The sequence below is a fragment of the Odocoileus virginianus genome, chromosome 28, assembly GCF_023699985.2.
Source record: "Odocoileus virginianus isolate 20LAN1187 ecotype Illinois chromosome 28, Ovbor_1.2, whole genome shotgun sequence".
NCBI lineage: Eukaryota > Metazoa > Chordata > Mammalia > Artiodactyla > Cervidae > Odocoileus > Odocoileus virginianus.
The window spans coordinates 38,664,493-38,684,451 of NC_069701.1; the positions used below are offsets into that span (position 1 = coordinate 38,664,493).

At 41.7% G+C, this 19,959-nt stretch overlaps 1 protein-coding gene and 1 long non-coding RNA gene across 18 annotated transcripts in view; one reads left to right on the forward strand and one right to left on the reverse strand.

The window, feature by feature from the left end:
- Positions 1 to 19,959, forward strand: part of TOP6BL (TOP6B like initiator of meiotic double strand breaks) — a 74,935-nt gene that overhangs the window by 54,818 nt on the left and 158 nt on the right. For 12 of the 17 annotated variants that reach the window (XM_070457690.1, XM_070457693.1, XM_070457694.1 and 9 more), the window contains 6 exons: positions 4,144 to 4,265; positions 5,936 to 6,046; positions 7,796 to 7,894; positions 16,093 to 16,171; positions 16,409 to 16,528; positions 19,693 to 19,874. In XM_070457690.1, the coding sequence (XP_070313791.1) occupies positions 4,144 to 4,265; positions 5,936 to 6,046; positions 7,796 to 7,894; positions 16,093 to 16,171; positions 16,409 to 16,528; positions 19,693 to 19,874 (713 nt within the window). Of the gene's footprint in view, positions 1 to 4,143; positions 4,266 to 5,935; positions 6,047 to 7,795; positions 7,895 to 16,092; positions 16,172 to 16,408; positions 16,529 to 19,462; positions 19,579 to 19,692; positions 19,875 to 19,959 lie in introns of those variants that run through there. The other 5 variants (XM_070457697.1, XM_070457691.1, XM_070457704.1 and 2 more) reach the window with 5 other exon arrangements.
- Positions 11,168 to 19,766, reverse strand: LOC139031899 (uncharacterized). Its single transcript, XR_011484418.1, has 2 exons — positions 19,679 to 19,766; positions 11,168 to 18,853 (listed from the first exon to the last, which is right to left on the reverse strand). It is a non-coding gene; the product is annotated as an uncharacterized lncRNA (long non-coding RNA).

The window sequence follows — 19,959 nt, forward strand, 5'->3', positions numbered from 1 at the left end:
TGCTTAAGTAAGTTAAATTATATGCTATGTGAGAAAGATCTATATCTTAAAGCATCACTTAGATGATGATAATCCCAGATTTGGTTGACCAGAAATCAGTAGACACTTCCCGTTGGTCCCTACAGGGTATATTACCTTAGACGGGTAGTTCTCAACCTCAGCTGCACAATATATTACCTGAGGAGCTTCTAAAAAATGCCCACACCTCATCCCTAGAGATTTGGATTTCCTTGGACTGAAGTGAGCCTCAGGTATCAGTATGTTTTTAAAGCTTCTCAGGTTGGAGTACTATTCACCATCCTCCTGCTTTTCCAAGTGCAATCAAAAAAAGCTATCAGTCTTACTTGGCCTTAATGCCACGTCTCAAATTCAACACAGGGAGGTGTGGGAGTGCATTGGTATGAATGGCTTTGTGGGATTGCCACATCAATTTATGGAACAGGACAAAGAGTCCTTGTTCAGGCATACAGATGCCTTTGGCATTTATCTAACAGATAGGTAATAACCTGCTATCAGAAGGTTCTCTCTGTTAAAGCTGTGATTTATAATCTGTTTTATGCTCCATGAAACATGTGCATCAGAATCACCTGGAGTATTTGAAAATGTGCAGCTTCCTGGGCAAGGATTTACTCAGTTTTGCTAATGTAAATATCTGTATGGCTCAGGAATATGCATTTTTAACAAAATTCTCAGGTGATTCCTAAACATGGTACAATTTGAAAACCACTGAATATGAGTTGATGCTTTTGAATTGTGGTGCTGGAGAAGACTCTTGAGAGTCCCTTGGGCTGCAAGGAGATCAAACCAGTCAATCCTAAAGGAAATCAACCCTGAATACTCATTGGAAGGGCTGATGCTGAAGCTGAAGCTCCAGTACTTTGGCCACCTGGTGTGAAGAGCCAGCTCATTGGAAAAGACCCTGATGCTGGGAAAGATTGAGGGCAGGAGGCGGAGGGGAAGACAGAGGGTAAGATGATTGGATGGCATCACTAACTCAGTGGACATGAGTTTGAGCAAACTCTGGGAGATAGTGAAGGACAGAGAAACCTGGTGTGCTGTAGTCCATGGGATTGCAAAGAGTCGGACATAACTTAGTGACTGAACAAATAAGAGTGGCTTATGCATTTTAATCCAATAAAGTCTGAGACATAAATTTAAGTGTTTCTCAGTGCCCTCCAAAACTTTGAAGGAAGTAGCAAGAAGTGGAGCTTCTAAATGTCTGGGGAAATGTTCATAAGTCTCCCTTTTGGGGCTCCTGACATGTTCCTGTGTTATTCTTCCTTTGTGGGCCAAAGTTTTTTCTTGAGACTTTACTCTCTAGGCATTCCAGTGCTGTTTAGTGTGGCCCTGTTTCCATTGAGTCATAAGAGAAATGAGACAGCTTATAACCCCAGATCAAAAGAGCTGACATCGACTGGTGCCAGTTATTTGTTGAACCTGTGGGATTCTTCCTGCTGCCAGCCTTCCATGCCTCTCCTGTTTTTCCCCACCATGTATCTGTTCTTGAGGAGAGAAGCACTGCTTTCCTGGACTCTGGCTTGCAGCTCTTTGAAGAGCTGGTGTTCCCTGGTGCCCCACTGTTCCATTCATTAAGATACTGGAATGGGAACGTAGAAGAGAGACAATCTGTGAGGCTTCCAACTAGGAGGTCAAAGGTGAAAGTGCCTAGGGCTGTTTGTTTCCTGCCTCTGCTCTCCTGGACAGAGGCTTTTAAAAGAAGCAGCTTAGTGTGGTGGAAAGGACTTCAGGGTACAATCAAGAGACCTGGGGTAAATTTTTAGTTCTGCTATCAAATTCCTTAATGACTTTTGGGAAACAAGTCACAGGAATTATCTGATCCTTCCTTTTCATATATTTAACATGAGATTGTTGGACAAGATGCTATCAAAGCCCTTCCAAGTCTAAAGACCCTCTTAAGATGTAAGATCTACTATTTTTAGGCTTTTTTTTTTTTTTTTTTTTTTAGGTCTGCTATGTTCAGTCTTCCCTAGGATGACATAAAGTCTGGTACCCCATTCTGAATCCTATTAAACATACTTCCTTAGAAACCAGGGTTACCTATCATTCTTCTAGAACTGTACTAGTTTGCATACCTCTGTTTAGCTTGACTCTGAAGGCCTGCAGCATCTCAGGTAGCTGTACTAAGTATTAGATTAAATTGAAATTCATCACTGCATCAGTAAACAGAGCAGTTATTATCTTAAGATTTCTGGGGCTTCCCTGGTGGTCCAGTGGTTCAGATTCTGTGCTTCCACTACAGTGGGTTGGGGTTCAATCCCTGGTCATGGAAGTTCTGCATGCCATGAGGTGCAGCAAAAAATAAATAAATTTTTAAAAATAAATAAAATTTCCTTAGACATCTGAGAGTTTAGGACTAGCTTTTGAAGAAGATGTACTGTAAGGGTAGGTAGATATAGACATGTAGTAATTTTATAGATTATGTAGTGATTTTATTTTCTTTTCCCCCTCTTCTTTCTCATATCCTTGAAAGCTTTTTCCAGAGCTCCTTTTAGGAAACAGATTGTGCAGAACTACAGTCTGTTTCCAAGTGTCTTAAAAAAATCACTGAATTGGCCTTCTGCCTACCTTGTCATGGTAACTTTTCTATGATTAACTCATTATTTTGCCACAGTGTTAAAGGCATCTGGTGGTATAAGCAGTTTTAGGAATGAAACGATAGCTTTTCAATTAAATGACTGCTTTCAAAGGAGGTCTGACTGATTTCTTAAGGCTATTCTTAGGACCAAACTATAGAAAATAGTAATCCAAATGATATCATCATAGCAATAGTGATATTTTCTGAGTATTGCAATGTACATCCCAAAACACTTCCTATATATTATCCCAGTTTATCTGCACAAAATACCCATGATAGCAAGTGGTAAAAGCCACTTTCTGCAATAAAAAGAGAAATGTTTGAAGTGACATGGTCACTATTAGTTGGTAGTAGCATCGACCCTGGAATCTATGTTCTCTTGACTCCAGTTCCAGACCCCTTTTGAGCAGAGCACATGTTACTTTCCCCTCCAGGAAAGCATAATGGTGCCTTGTGGTAGAAAATGTTCCTTCTGACTTCCATTTTAAACATAGCCCTGAGAAAAGCATGCGAGCCTTACCTTTGAACAGACCATCCAGAGAGTAGAAAAGCACTGAAAAAGAAAGATTAAGAAGCATTTTCTCCAGGTGCCCTGAAAAGTAAAGTTGTCTTCCTCTATTGGTTGTATCAGGATCATCAATGCTAACATATTGTTTAATGACGTATTTTGCCCATCAGTCTCATGTGTTAGCTTTTCTGAAGGATGCTGAGCAGTGGTGCCTGTGGTTACTTTATCAGAGAGAATCCCCCATTTAAAAGACTACACCAGAACTTCCCTGGTGGTCCAGTGGTTAAAAACCTGCCTGCCAACGCAGGGGACACAGGTTTGATCCCTGGTTGGGGAAGATCCCACTGGCTGTGGAGCAGCTGAGCCCATGTACCACGACTACCGAGCCTGCGCCCTAGAGCCTGGGAGCCACAGCTGCTGAGCCCACATGCTGCAACTGCTGAGGCCTGTGCCTGGAGCTGGTGCACCGCAGTGAAGAGTAGCCCCCACTCACAACTGGGGAAAAAAGTGCATCAATGATGGCCCAGCGTGGCTCAAAACAGATAAATACAAATCAGTAAAAGACTATCCTGGAAGTTCTGAGTCATCTTTGTGAGTTTTAACTTCTTCTATACCACAGCACATCTAAAAGGATCGATACCCTGATAGTAACAGTGGCGCTCACCAAACAGTGACACTGAATAGACATACTCTCCAGGAGGCTTTTCCTTTCCTTTCGGAGTCACTGGTATCACTGTTTAGAGTATGTGGTGTATATTTGTTTCCGATGTGAATTAAAGAGGATCCTTTATTTGATTCTTCAAACATAATATTCTGCACTTTTAGTGAGCTTTCTGTCCTTTGTAAGTGGAAATTGTGTAGGTTTGTAAGTTGTGGGGGGTTTTTTTGTCTAAAAAAGCAATTATTTGTGGATGGGTGGAAGTGGCCTCTTCTGTCAAGAGGCCTCTTTCCCATCCTCAGCCCTGACTCAGAGCACATCAACAGCAGTCTTGAAGTGGTCATTCTCACTCAAGGTTACCAATATTCTCCCTCTCTTTAGGAGTCCACACTTTGCTCTCAACTCATCTCAGTGCCATCCTCAGGGAGAGCCACAGCGTGGTGCAAGATTGCATCCAGGCCACTGTGGACTGGGCCTTGGAGCAGCATCACCAGGCTGTCAAGGTAATGAGAAATTCACAGCTCCCTTTCTCCTTCTCTCTCTCAGAGAAAGATATAGTATCTGGCAGACGGCGGCTGAGATCCCTTCCTCCCTTAATGCATCTTTCTTCCTCTTCTCTTTCATCACCTGGGCTGATCTTATAAGCTGCCTCTAGCCTCGGAACTCAGGCTTTAGCCTAGATGGGTCACTGTAACCACTTGCTTAGTCTTACCTCCTTGTAGGTGAGTTTGAGCAAAAAGGGGCAAAATAATAGACGGGGAGAATGGCTGATAATAAGCCTTTTTTTTTGAGAGAGCAAATTTTATTTTCTTTTTGGAACATGTGACTGATGGTCATTGTGTTTTTTCCCAAGCAAAATGGGCTTGGTTCTGCGTGCCTGTCAGTTGGTTTTCACCACTCCCATATACCAGAGACAGGAAAACATTTATAAAAGAATAGTACACTCTGAACCCAAGACTCTGTATCATTCTAGGTAGTTTTACACATTGAACTATCTTTGTATATTAACTTACAGTGCCACTGATGTCTTCTCTCTTTCACACACTGAAGTGCTTTATTATTCTAACCATAGTGAAGTGAAAGTCACTCAGTCGTGTCCAACTCTTTGTGACCCCAAGGACTGTATCCCGCCAGGCTCCTCTGTCCATGGAATTCTCCAGGCAAGAATACTGGAGTGGGCTGCCATTTCCTTCTCCAGGGGATCTTCCCAACCCAGGGATTGAACCCAAGTCTCCTGCATTGCAGGCAGATTCTTTACTGTCTGAACCACCAGGGAAGCCCTAGAATATTCTAGGTAGTTCTACACATTGAACTATCATTGCATATTAATTTAGAGTGCCATTAATGTCTTCTCTCTTTCACATACCAAAGTGCCTTATTATTCTAACTATAAGTTCTAGATAAATTGATAGCACATGCATGCACTTAGCCTGAAATGTTTTAATTGAAGCATAGTTAATTTGTAAGGTTGTATTAATTACTGCTGTTCAGCAGAATGATTCATTTATATATACATATACATCCTTTTTTAAAGAAAAATTCTATTCCATTATGGTTTATCAAAGGATATTGAATAGAGTTCTCTGGGTTATATAGTGGGACCTCGTTATTTATCTATTCTATACATAAACGCGTACATCAGTGCACCTCTCTCTTATCTATTTATTTCCCCTTCTCACACATGCTTCTAGAGCTACTGTTTCAGTAAATCTTAAATTCTCCCTCCATTTGCTAATCCTTTATAGCATCACTTTGTCTTCATATTTGGCTTTCTGAATTCCTCCATCTTGTATACTTTTGGTAACACATTTATTACTTACTATGGCCTCCTTTTCAAGCAAAAAACAACCACACTAAAAGAGTAAAGCTTGAAGCTTTTTGTTTTTTAATGGTAAGTATATCTGCCCTATTGCCCAGTGACTTACTGCTTGTCTTTTCTGAATGTATCTGTGTCGATACGTCACCTCTGTGAAAGGAGATAACATTTTTAATGTATTTAAATTCCTTAAGTGTCCTTTATGTGTCACAATCTCAGTAAGTATTGTTGGTGGAAAGGGAACCATTGTTGAAATCCTGCTCTGACTCAAATATTTGGTCCCTTTAGGATTCTCTGAACCAGCAGTTTAGGATTATTATAAACTATGGTCTCCCCCTTCCTTGTTTTGTTCCCTAGGCTCATCAGAAACTACAGGCCTCACTGTCAGTGGCTGTGAATTCCATCATGAGTATTATGACTGGAAGCACAAACAGCAGCTTCCGGAACACCTGCCTCCAGACGCTTCAGGTTGGTAAGGATTGGAGATGCTTAAAGGTGTGGGGTTTTAATGACATTCTGCTGCCTCTCTTAGTAATATGTGCAGTGATCTTAGAAACATCATTTAATTTGATCCTACTATGATTCTACCTAAGTAAGTGTTTTATGATGTGTTCATTGAATAGAGAGTGATGTATGTACTATTTTATAAATGAGAAAACAAGTTATTTAAGATTTCTGTTTCTTTTAGGTCATACAGATAGTTACAAGCAGAGCTAGGATTAGGTCATGAGTCCCAATTTCTTACTAAAGAGTGTTCTATTACATCATGGTGACAGAATACATTGGAAATAACTGAGTCACCATAAACGTGACATATGTTTGGCAGTTTGGAATAGTGTAACAAGGTTTGGAATCAGAGGCCTGAGTTCAAATCTTGACTCATTTACTTACTAGCTATGTGGACTTAGGCCTGTACTGAGCTTTTCTGTGGTTCATCTACAAATTAGAAAAAATAGTAGTATGTCACAGGGCTATTATGAAGTTGAGGGCTAAATGTGAATGTGATAACACATGGTAGATTCTTTAATAAATGTTGGTTTTTTTCCTCCCTTCCTCCCTTCCAATGTGTGTTGACCAACTGGTATTATCAGTGGGGTAACACATTCATTCCATGTCAGTTGCTTCTTTGTACCTTTTTTCTTGAGAAAATAGCATAATATACACAAAATTTTAAATAGTTAATAAACTATCACTTAATTTTTGCATATTTATCTCATATATATTATATAATTATAGCCAAAGTATTCTATATTAATATATAATTTGACCTTTTTCCTTGTTTCAACAGTCTTAAAATACTGGTTAACCAATATTCCACTGGGTTGGTTTAATATAATTTAATAAACCATTCCCCTACTGACAGATATTTGTTTACATTTTTTCTGCCAATAAATAGTTCAGTTAATACCTATATGTGATATCTTGCTTCTTTTGAATCATTTCCTAGAAAAAATTTCTATAAATGGGGTTAATGGGTCAAAGTGTATAACACCTTTATAATCTAGTGCATCTTCTCACAGCTTCAACTTTCTGGGTCATGTGGGTAGCACAGGGTATTGAGAAGAACACTATACTAGCAATCCTAAAGTTAACCCTAACTTTCATACTAACTGGCTGTGAGATCTTAGGTAGGTCACCTTTCCTGTTTGAATTTCAGTTTTTTCATCTGTAACATTAGTGTGTTGTATTAGGTGACTACTCAGGTCCCCTTTAACTCTAATATCCTACAATTCTATACTAAAGTTGAGACTGTTACCCATTCCTTATAGATGCAAACTATATTACTGTTCCTTTCCTCCCTGAAAGGTTTAACTGGGGAAAAATTTTCTATATCAGCCTTAGTTGTTCAGTAGATAACCTCTGCTCTCTTGGAACTTGTTTTAGAGGAAAGCAGTTTATATAACTTCTTCACAAACAGATGGCTCTCTGGGATATATAATCTCCTATAGAGATAGGAGAACAAAGACCTTGTGTGATCGATCTCACTTAGGTAACAGAAATTGGAAGATATATAGAAGCCACAACTGCCTATCTCATGTCAAGTATCCCAGACCTTCTTTCTGCTTACCCTGTGTGCATAGGAACTAAGGAAACTTCTAACACAACATGAAGGATGTCATTGGTTTGCCTTTCTTTGTCTCGTCCTCTCCCCATACAAACTTCCTGTGGGTACTCACCCTTTGGAACTCAACATGTTCTATCTCTGGCCCTTTTTAGGCAGCTGACACACAGGAATTTGGGACCAAACTGCATAAATCATTTCATGAGGTCACCCAGCACAGATTTCTTTACCACTGCTCACATGAGGTGAAGCAGGTAAGTGTAAAGTAATAATCAGTACTTTGGTGAAAATCTCCCATATTGATATATGAGAAACCTGAATACACAGGGGTTATATATACTGCTTTAGACTGAACAATCTGAGGGTAGCCTTTCAGCAAAGAAGTCTGTGGTTTAGAAAAATTTTATAGAACATAGTATTACATAGAGGTTAAGAGCATGATTAGCAATGTCATTTGAATTCCATTTCTGCCACTACCTAGTTGCATGGTATTATTATAGAAGCTGTTTATTCCAACTCTCAGTTTCTGTAGCAGTAAAATAAAAATGATGTATACCTAAAATGATTGTTGTAAGGTCTGAATAAGAGAATTACGTGAACTACTAGCACATAGCTACTTTTATGATGATGATGATATGATGGAATTCTTATGTTTAGTTTTGCCAAATGAAAAGCATACTTTTATTTGTTCACCTTTTTGGATACCAGAGATATAGAATTATATTAGTTGGCATCTCTGCCCTCATGGGGATCAAATAGTTACAGGCTTCTCTAATGAGTGAAGAGAAATCATAGCTGGGATATTTTTATGTTTCTTGATTCTAGGTGTAGGTAGTAGTAGTGTTCAAGCTGAAGCCTACCTTTCTGACTTTCTTGGCAATACTCAGCAGTATTGACTTTTTTGGAATTGAAGTATAAGATGAGTAAATAAAAGAGATTAAGGGGGAAATTATTATGCTGTGGCATTTGGCCAAGATAAAGTAACAGGGAACAGATCTACCCCCTTGCCTGAAACAACCAAAAATCTGGACAGTAACAAAAAATACAACATGTGAAACAATGGTTCTGAAGACACTGGACCTCAGAAAATAGATGGGATAGTCATTCTTGACAGACAGAAAGCAAATGAGTTGAACTTTATGATTGCCCTCACACACCACCTAGAGAAAGTACAGAAGCCATGGATAGGGAGAGGGAATCCAGGCAGAGCCCAGTGGTCTCCCCGAGTTGAGAAGATGAAGCTGGGAATCCAGGGATGCCAAGGCAGCTCAAGTTTTCAGGGCAGAGTAGCAGAGAGAAAGCTCACTGAGGTTCCTGTCTTTAGTATTCAGTTGAGTACTGACCAGTTCAACTCATGTGAAAAACTGTCCAGTAAAGAACCACTCAGGATTAGAGGGAACAATAGACAGAGCTTACACAGGGCTAGGAATAGTGCCTATTCCCATCAACCAGAGAGGAAAGTCTTATAATTTATGGAGCACCAGGTAAGATACTGGGCTTCTCTGGTGGCTCAGTGGTAAAGAAACTGCCTGCAATGCAGGAGATACAGAAGATGTGGGTTCTCTCACAGGAGATTGCTGGATCGGGAAAGTCCCCTGGAGAAGGGCGTGGCAACCCACTCCAGTATTCTTGCCTGGGAAATCCCATGGACAGAGGAGCCTGGCGGGCTGCAGTGCATGGGGTTGCAAAGACTCAGACACGACTAAAGCGACTTAGCACAGAGCACACACAGGTAAAATGCTAAGAATAGTCTTGCCTCAGAAATGGAGAGAAATTACATCTACAGTAAACACTCCTTGGTTCTGCCTAACAAAGCTCAAAAGCAGAAGCACGACCTAAAAGGATCAAGTGGTTTCTAACTAATTCAATGGCATTTCAGAGAAAAGTTCAAAAATATTTATAAGGGGACTTCCCTGATGGTCCAGTGGTTAAGAATCTGCCTTGCAATGCAGGGGACACAGGTTCAATCCCTGGTCAGGGAACTCGGAACCCTCATGCCACGGAGCAAATAACCCTCCCTGCTGTAGCTGCCAAGCCCATGTGTGCTCCAGAGCCTGTGTGCCACAGCAGGAGAGCACAAATGCCACAACTGCTGAGGCCCGTGTGCCCTGGAGCCCATGCGTCACAACTACTGAGAGAGTCCACGTACCACAGGAAGATCCCACCTGCTGCAACGAAGACCCCACGCAGCCAAAGAAATATATTTTTAAAGAAAGAATATAAGAATACAAAAACATCTAGCACCCACCAAGATAATATTCATACCACCTTGAACCTAATAAAAAAAAAAGCATGCTATGAAGCTGGAAAATACAGCCCACAATGAAGAGAAAACTCAGTTGATTGATCAATCAGTCAAAATGGATCCAGAACTGACATGCAAGATAACATTAGTAAAAAAACAAGTTATTCTTATAATTGTATTCCATATGTTCAGGAAGCTAGAGAAAAGGTTGAACATACTAGCTAGATATATGAATGGCATAAAAAAGGCCCCAAACAAATTCTAAAGTGAAAGCTAATGTCTCCAAGGTGAAAATTATACTGACTACACCACTAGCATCAATGGCACATTACTTAAGGAAACACATATAGCAGTAGAACCTGAAACTGAACACAGAGGTTAAAATAATAATAATTGAGCATTAAGCATCTGTGAGTTATAGGATAACTTTACATAGCCTAACCCATGTATAATTAGAGAATCTGAAGAAGCAGCAGAGGCAGAAAACATATTTGAAGAAATAATGGTGGAAATGTTTCCAAATTCAATTAAATGTATAAATTATACAGATCCAAGAATCTTAAACCAAGCCCAAGAAACAAGGAAAACTACACCAAGGTACATCATAAGTAAATTGGTTAAAACCAGTGGTAAAGAGAAAGTCTTAAAAACAGATACCAGAAAAACCCCAACAAGAACAAAACACCAAAACCCTTCTTTTGTTACAAAGATAAGGGCTACAGCAAGTTTCTCATCATAAACTGTATAAGCTAGAAGAAAATGGAGTTATAATACTGAAAAAAATAACCTGTCAACCTAGGATTCTTTACCCAACAAAAGTGTCCTTAAAAACAAGTATGAAATAAGGACACAATGACATACAGTGAAGCTTCCAACTTCAACTAGAATAAGAAGAGCAAATTAAACATAAAGAGAAGTATGAAATAATAAAGATTAGAGTGGAAGTCAGTGAAATAGAAAAACAATAGACAAAAAAAAATCACTGAAACATAAAGGTGATTCACTGAGAAAGATGATTAATAAGAGAGAAGACACAAATTGCCACTGATATCAGAAATTAGAGAGGTGGCATCAAATATTAAAAGAATTATCAGGGAATATTATGAATACTGCACTAAATTTGACAATTTAGATTAAATGGAAATTTCCTTGAAAGACATAAATTACCAAAGTTCACTCAAGAAATAGCTTGAGTGGCTTTATACTATTAAAGAAGTTGAATTTTGAGTTAAAAATCTTACCATCATATTGAGATTATTTTAAAACTCTCAAAGGTCAATAGTAAGAAAATAAACAACCCAATTTGTTTAATTGGCAAAATATTTGAACACACATTTTACAAAAGAAGATATACAATAGCAAATAAACATACAAAAATATGCTCAACATCATTAGTCATTAGGGAAGTGCAAATGAAAACCACAATCAAGTAACATTTCACATGTACTTAGAATAAGAAGACTAACCATACCAAGTGCTGGCAGGGTGTGCAGGAACAGGAGCTGTTACACCCTCACTGTAGGAGTGAAAAATGATGCAGCCACTGTGAAGAGCAGCTTGGCAGTTTCTTAAAAATGTATATATACATTTACCACACAACCTAGCCATTCTACTTCTACGTGTTTACCCCAGAGAAATGAAAGCATGTGTCCACCCAGAAATGTCTGCACCAGTGTTTATGGCACATCTTCCATATCTGTAATAGCCCCAAACTGGGAACAACCCAGTGTTAACAGGTAAATGAATAAACAAGCTGTGGCATATCCATTCAAAGGAATACTACTCAGCAATAAAAGGAATGAACTTTTGATACACAATAGGTTGGATGAATCTCTAAACAGCCATGCTGAATGAAAAAACCTGAAAATACAAGAGTACATAGTGCTTGACTGAATTTATATACAATTCTATAAAATGCCAGTTACTGTATAGTTACAGACCAGTGATTGTTTAAAGAGGGGGGGTATAGGAGTTAGAGGGAGTGAGGAGTTATGAAGGGCAGAAGAAGCTTTTCAGGGTGATGTATATGCTCATTATCTTGATATAGTGATGTTTCACATGTATTAATACATATGCCAGAACTTATCAAATTGTATTTTATAAAGATGCAATTTATTACTTGTATGCAACTTATATCTCAGTGAAGTTGCTGTAAAAAAATTACAGACACTGTTTCTGAGAGAGTAACACCTCTTCTGCTTTTCTCCCTCTCCTACTTCTGTTTGCTTGATCAGATGGGGAGGTCTAGACACCTGGGCACCCAGAGACCACAGCATCTCATGGATTTGCCCGTCCTCCTCTGCTTTGTAACAGGGAAGCCCTATAAGTGCTGCCTTCACCACACTGTGTTTTCTTGGCTGTACATCCCAGCTAGGAAGCACCTTCCTAGGAAAGCATCAGCCGGCTCACTGCAAATACTCTTTCTGATTTCCCTACAACTTGGGAAACTGCTGCCCACAACTTGAGCAAATAAGGGCTATTACCCACTGTATCAGTTTCCCATGGATACTGTAACAAATTACCATAAATTTGGTAACTTAAAAACAAAAGGAATTTATTGTCTCTCAGTTCTGGAGTTCAGAAGTCTGAAACAAGGTGTTGGCAGGACCATACTCCCTCCATTGGCTCTAGGGGAGAATCCTTCCTTACCCCTTCCAGCCCTGGTGGCCCCAGCTGTTCCTTGACTTGTGGTCACATAACTCCATACGGCTGTTCCTCTCTGTCTTTGAAATGTCCCTCTGCCTTTCTCTGATAAGGACACCTGTCACTGGAATCGGGGCCCTCTGTAAATCCACAATGATCTTAATCTTGAGATCCTTAATTATGTCAAAGACCCTTTTTCCAAATAAGGTCACATTCACAAGTACTGGTGGTCAAGACTTGAACATATCTTTGGGGGAGCCACTACTCAATTCACTACAGCCATCCACAGCTTCAAGTTTCTAGGCATAGGTCAAGGGTAAGGCGTGTGGCATTATCAGGGGACCTGGGAAATGGGCAGGATCTAAAAGTGTTCCAGCCTGGGAAGTCCTTTTGCTCAGGCCTCTCTGATAACCCAGTGAGATCTGAAAAGGAGATGATTTGACCTCCTTTGTGTTGTTATAGTGATGGCTCATAGCCTCAGGGCCATTCATAGCCCAATAAACTTGGCAGATGGCTAGTCTTACACAGTAGTCATCGGTCTTGGAAGGAGGGAACATTTATTGAATCCCTAATCTGTGCCAAAATTTTGACTTTAGTCTCCACAAAAATCCTATGAGGTAGGTTGTATGTAGTTTTCCCATTTTATAGATGAAGAAACTGGTTATAGACAACTTTTCTAATTTGCCCAGAATCACACAGTCAGTAAATGGCAAGTCTAGGATTTATAATGAGGGCTCCTAGATCTGAAGCCTAGTAACATTTTTACCATATAGGACTGGATCACAAGCCCTGGGAGATGAACAGTGACCAAAGGCATCAAGTAGAATCCATACTTCTTTACTCAAGATCATTACCAGCTCCTTCTGATAATGGCCATTTAGTGACAGCTTGTTACTGGCACACGAGTGGCACCTAGTGGCTATAGCTAAAAACTACAAGAACAACGATGCTAGGTCCAATTCTTTTACCTCTGGACCAGTCCCTCAGTTTACACTTCCAAGCAGGTGAAGTAGAATAGCTGACCTCTTGAGTAATATAGAATAAAAACATCTATGGCTATTGTATCGTTTATGGATAAATGGAAGAAATGAAAGAATATTTAGAGTTTTACAGAAGATATTTGTGGAAAGGTCACTCCAGGAGTGGAGATTTTAAGCCTTGGTGTTGGAACAGAGGACAGTAGGCCATGAGACAAGACAGTAATCTTGGGCTAACTGTCACATTTGAGTGTGGGGACTAAAAACTTAAATCCAGAATAAGTAGGAGCAGTAGCAGGAAGAATTTTCTAAGGAAAAGTATTTCCTGGTGGTAGATTAGAATAATATCTGATAGTGTTAAATTCAAGGAGGTCTATCCTGTGGAAAGGGCTGTCTCACCTGGGGAACTGACGATGAATAGGGATGTGTGCAAGATTCCCCTGGAACTCTGAGATTTATATCTGAATTTAGATATTTCTTTGGTGTGACCAGTTTCAAGATAAGATAAAGGTTTGTCTATTACATGAGATTTTCTAGGCTGGAGTGAAGTAGAATAAGCTTTCTTTCAAAGAAGGAAAAAAATGTTTGGAAATTTTCCTAATACTATTTCTTTTTTCACACCTTTAAGGCCATCTTCAACTCTTCTATGTTCCTTGGAGTATAATTACTTAAAAACTAAAACTTGCTTTAGTAAACAATATATGATGGAATGCATTTTTATTGAGTTATAATTCACATACTATAAAACTTACCATTTATACAAATTCAGTGGTTCAGTGGTTTTAAGTATATGCACTGTGTTTTCCAACCATCACCACTAAATTCCAGAACATCTCCATCATACCAAAAAGAAACCAAAATAAACTTTACCTAATTTGTAATCAGTCTCAGTTCTCCTATCTCTTGTCCCCTGGCAACCACTAATTTACATTTCTCTCAATGGATTTGCCTATACTGGGTATTTCATATAAATGGAATTGTACAATGAGTGGATTTTTGTGTCTGGCTTTTTTCACTTAGTGTAATTAATGTTTTCAAGGCTCATCATCCATGTTATAACAGGTACAGTACTTCATTCCTTTTTACAGTTGAGTAATAGTCCATTACTCATTTTAGTAATAGTCCATACCACATTTTAAAATCCATTCATCAGTTGATGGACATGTTATTTCCACTTTTTGGCTATTATGAATAATGCTGCCGTAAACATTATTTGTGTGTAATAGACATATGTTTGTAACTGTTTAGCGGATAGCTAGGAGAATTGCTGGGTCATATGATATAACCTGGTGGCTCAGACAATAAAGAATCTGCCTGCAGTGCAGGAGACGTGGGTTTGATCCCTGGGTCGGAAAGATCCCCTGGAGGAGGAAATGGCTACCCACTCCAGTATTCTTGCCTGGAGAATTCCATGGACCAAGGAGCCTGGAGGGCTGCCGTGCATGCAGTTGCAAAGAGTCAAGACACGACTGAGCAACTAACTTTTTTCACTTTTTCATGATAACTCAAAACTGTTTTCCAAACTGGCTGCATTACTTTACTTTCCCACCAGCACTGTATAATGGTTCCAATTTTTGCACATCCTTATCAATAGTTATTATTATTACAACTACTACCATCACACTGGGCATGAAGTTGTGCCTCATAGTGGCTTTGATCTGCATATCCCTAAAGAACAATAATGTTGAGCACCTTTTCATGTGCTTATTGGCCATTTACCTCTCTTTGGAGAAATGTCTATTCAATTTTGTCAAACCCATTCTTTAATTAGGTGGTTGTTTTACAGCTGGACTAGGAGCCCCTTGTCAGACGGGCCTTCAGACACCTCCTCCCACGCTTGTGCTCTGACTGTTTGCTCCCTGTACAAGTGTCCCTCGAAGCACAAGCTTTAATTGTGATGCAGAGACCTGTTTTTATATACCTGTATTGAAAAACAAGTAGCTCAGAGGATTGGGTTCTGACCTTTGTTTCTCTGTCCAAATTGAACCAAATAGCAGGGCTCTGAAGGGCTATACAAGACTATAAAATGTGCCCTGTGGCTTCCCACGTTTGACCTCAGTCAGTCATTCTTTTAGCACTTACCCTGTGCAAGGCACTATGCTAGCTTTAAAAGAGCTACAGACATGACGAAAGTGAAGTCACTTAGTCGTGTCCAACTCTTTGAGACCCCATGGACTCTAGCCTACCAGGCTCCTCGTCCATGGGATTTTCCAGGCAATACTGGAATGGATTGCCATTCCCTTACTTTCCAAGGAATTTAAGATGTAGAAAATGGACATAAACACATAAAATGATGAAAAAGGGCATGCAGTGCCTATTTCAGAGCCCACGGAGTAGAGCAGATAGTAGATGAGTGACTGGACCTCAGAGAGGAAGGAAATGCCTGGAGTCAGCTGCAAAGGCTCCAAAGGAAGAAGGAAGCCTTGATGGTGGAGCTGGGGAGGGGGTTCACATGACCCAGGAGGAAGAGAGGGTTCCAGGTGAGGGAGGAAAGCCCCATGGGGTCCACAAAGCCAACAGGCACATGATCTCACTGGGGCTTGTTCATGCTTCTGTGGAACTCACTTAGGACTTCTAATTTTTTAAGCAGTTGCTTCCAGAGAAAAATGAGGCAGAGCAGAACACAGAGGAGACACATGAGAACAGCAGCCTGGAGCTCCTTGCAGGTAGGATTTCAGCTTTTCAGGTGAGCCCTGGATCAAAGCTGGGAAGTAAAAAACCTGACTTCAGAATTTCAGACTGCGCCTTATACCACAGCGATGTCCTTCCAGGATCTGGCTGGCTCCCACCACAAGTAGGGTATTCTGGGGCAGCATCTAGAAATTTGTTTGTATAGTTACAGATAGCTGCGCATGATGGGGTGAGGCCCTCAATTCAGTCAGTTCTTCTGTATCTTTTCTCAGTCATTCGTGTTGATACTGTGGCTCTTCCTGGCTTCGGTTACTACTCTGTGGAATACTGGGCTGTGGAATCTGCTCCTGGGTGCAGACACCCCCTCCACCTCCATGGACGTTATGGGGGAGGTGAGAGTGTGTGTGATGTAGCTGTGATTCTACTGTCTTTACCCTCTCCCTCCAACACTTAAACCGCCTTCAGGGCCTGCAGCAGCAGGTGTGTGTGTGAAAAGAATCATAGCCACTGGTGCCTGAACCTGTGTGGTGCAGGAGCCAGGCACTAGTCTGAATTCCGAAAGTATTATATACAGTAATGCTCTTAATTCTCAAGACAATACTATGGTACTATCATTAGCCTTGCTTTACAGATGAGGAAACTGAGGCCCAGAGATGTCAGTAAACCTACTTGAGTTCACACAGCTCGTAAATGACAGAGCCAGAACTCGAACCCAGGCAGCCTGGTCTGGCTAACAGAGCCAGACCAGTGGAGATATACTGTCAGACAAAACAGTGCCTAGGCTTGAGGGAACTGGGGGACTGATTTCAGCATCATGCTTTGTTGGTGAAACTCTTTCCGGGCTAACAGCTACATGCTGCATGGTGTCTATGCTAAGGTCTAAGATGTATTTCTGAGTCATTCTATTGAATTATATTTTAAATGTTGTGGGGGCTGTTCCTCCTGAAAAGAACCCTGCAGTGAAGGCTTATATAAATTTAGATGTGGAGATTTAAAAGAATGGAAGTGTATCATCAAACACAACAGTATTCACCACACACAATTCAGTATTTGTACAGTGAAAAGACAAGCGTAAGTACTTTCCTTAGAAGAAAAAGGCCTTCCCTAGTGGCTCAGATGGTAAAGAATCTGCCTGCAATTTGGGAGACCTGGGTTCAATCCCTGGGTCAGGAAGATCCCCTGGAGGAGGAAATGGCAACTCACTCCAGTACTCTTTCCTGGAGAATCCCATGGACAGAGGAGGCTGGCCGGCTACAGTCCATGGGGTTGCAGATTGGGACACGACTGAGTGACACTTTCACTTTCTTTAGAAGAAAGAAATTAACATTTAATTCAGCACCTTCTGTGGACCCAGGGAGATGCTAAGCTTTTAGTGACCAGTCTTTCACAGTGACGCTTTGGGGTGGGGAACACTGGTGTACATAGCAGGAGGAAGATCTGAATTTCAGCCTGCTGCCTTAAAGCCCATGCTCTCTCTGCTGAGTGTTTACGATCGGGTGGACCCCCCAGAAGAGTGTCTGAGCCGCTGTGCCTTGCAAAGCCGCAGCCCTGGTTGCCGTCAGTCCCGTGTCCCACACTGGCAGCTGTGCTGAAGAAAATCAACAGCGTGTGATGCTGAAGGTCCATTCCCCGAAGAGCCTTCCGTCTGTCAGTTCTCCCCAGTCTTCCTGACTTTCTCCTCAGTGGCTACTCCATTCTTTTAAAAATCTACCCACCCTCTACCCAACCTCCTGATTTAGCCTCCTACTTCACTTACTAATCTCTTTTTTCCCATAAACTCACCCAACTTGTACTCCGCCCACTGCCAGACCCTTATCAGTACAGGGCTCACCCCTCCAGGGGGCATTACTCCTGTTTTCTCGGTGCCATCAGTTATTCCTTCTGCACCTTCAACTCCTTTTCTGAGTTCTTTCCGTCAGGAGGTCCATCTTCAGAAGGACATCTCCCATGATCTTGAACTTCTTCCACTTATCTCCATCACATCTCAGTCAGGATTCTCCAAGAAGCAAGCTGCACTGTTTCCATCTCTTTCTTTCATTCCCTCTCTAATCCAGGGCACTGCTTTTCCTGTGCCTCTGAACTGCACACCTCTTGTTTGGGAAGGCCTCTTAATTATCAGATTGATTGTGCATTTATCTGTATCATACCTGGACTATTTGCAGCACTTGGCACTGTGAGACCGTGATGCACCAGGTTCTCCTCATCTCTTACCTTCTCTCTTCGACTAGCTTCCTCTGGCCACCCCCAAACAGTTCTCACACTGCACCACCTCCCTAGCTTCTCTCTTCCATCCCAGGTACTGACCCCTGCCTCTGAGAATGAGACTCCTCAGTTGGTATGAGTCCAGGTCTCTCCGGAGCCTTAGATGGAGACCTGTCTGCTCACTAGGTTGCTCCCTATGGTGGACCCATATGGTCAACTTCCTCTCTCCTGGTACCTTGCCCTCTGCACACACACCCAAGATCAGCTCTTTCTTTAGTCTGTGTCGGGATTAATAGCACCACAGTCGATATATCCAGTTTTTCACATCAGAATCCCGAGATTCATCTGAGATGTCCCTCATTCTAATGTTTCACATTCAGTCTACCACCAAGGCCTGTCGATTCGGCCTTATGAATACTCCCGACTCCTCCATCTTCACTGCCTTCACTTCTGGGTTCTTGAGGTCTTCCCTCCTTCAACTTGGCTCTAAGCCACATGTTTGACGAATGATCATTCTGAAACACAAAATTAACAATCCTCATGTTTAAAAGTCTTCACTGCCTTCCGGTTTCCTATTGATAAAAATCCATTTCTTAGCCTGCCCTGATTCCCACTAACCCATTCAGATTCATCTCCTTGAATCGCCATCTTGCATTTTATGTAGGATACCGCTTAATGCCTTTGTGTGTTTGCCTAACTCTTTCAGCCTGGAACGCCCTTCCTCTACCTTGTCAGTCCAGCGTATTTCTCTTCATCCTTCAAAACCCAGCTCAGACATCTCAAGGAAACCATTCTTCACTTACAGAGATCATTAACAGCTTCTTTCTGTTTTACCCCCTGGACTTTGTACACACTACTGCTCCCTTCCTAGTACCTGTGAGCTGCACCTAGGGAACAGCTGTTGATATACATTCCCAGGACCTGCTCAGGAAGAAGCTATAGATCCAAACTTAGTTTGCACTGCCTACTGAAGCCTGAGCAACAAAGGGGGAGAGAGGTGAGGCCAGGCTTTACAGTAGGTAGGGAGGAGCTGGATGGTGCAGACTCCAGGAGGAACGTGTCAAGTGACCGACTTGGCGCGAGCCCCAAATAAGGGCTTGATTCAATCCCAGATGTCTTCCCAGGCCCAGCTCTGTGGGGACAGGGAGACCCCGAAGCCAGTGTGCAGCCTCAGCCTGATCCTGTAGACCCAGTGCTGCCTGGTTTTAATGCGGACAGGACCCGCTGAAAGAGTTCTGAGGTGGGAGGGCTAAGAGAGTCTTGACTCTAACTCTTCCCTTTCTCCCAGGTTTTCCCCAAGGGTCTTTCCAGCACAGGACAGGGGAGTAAGATGAGCGGACCTGTTTTCTCGTAGGGACCGGCGAGCAAACAGAAAACAAGAGGCTCAAGAGAGGCAGCCAAGCCGTGGAGGAGACGCGAGCCTTCCGCTCTGCTGGGGCCCTGAGCCCGTCAGAGGCCGCCTCGCGCCGCGCGGAGCCCACCACGGCACCGCTGACCTCTAGCAGAAGCAGGACGGACCCCGGGAGCGGCCTAGAGGTAAGCAAGCCAAGGCCGCGTCGGGAGGGCAGGGACCCGGCCACGGCCGAGGGGTCCTCACCCTGGGTCCCCTTTCCTCCCGCAG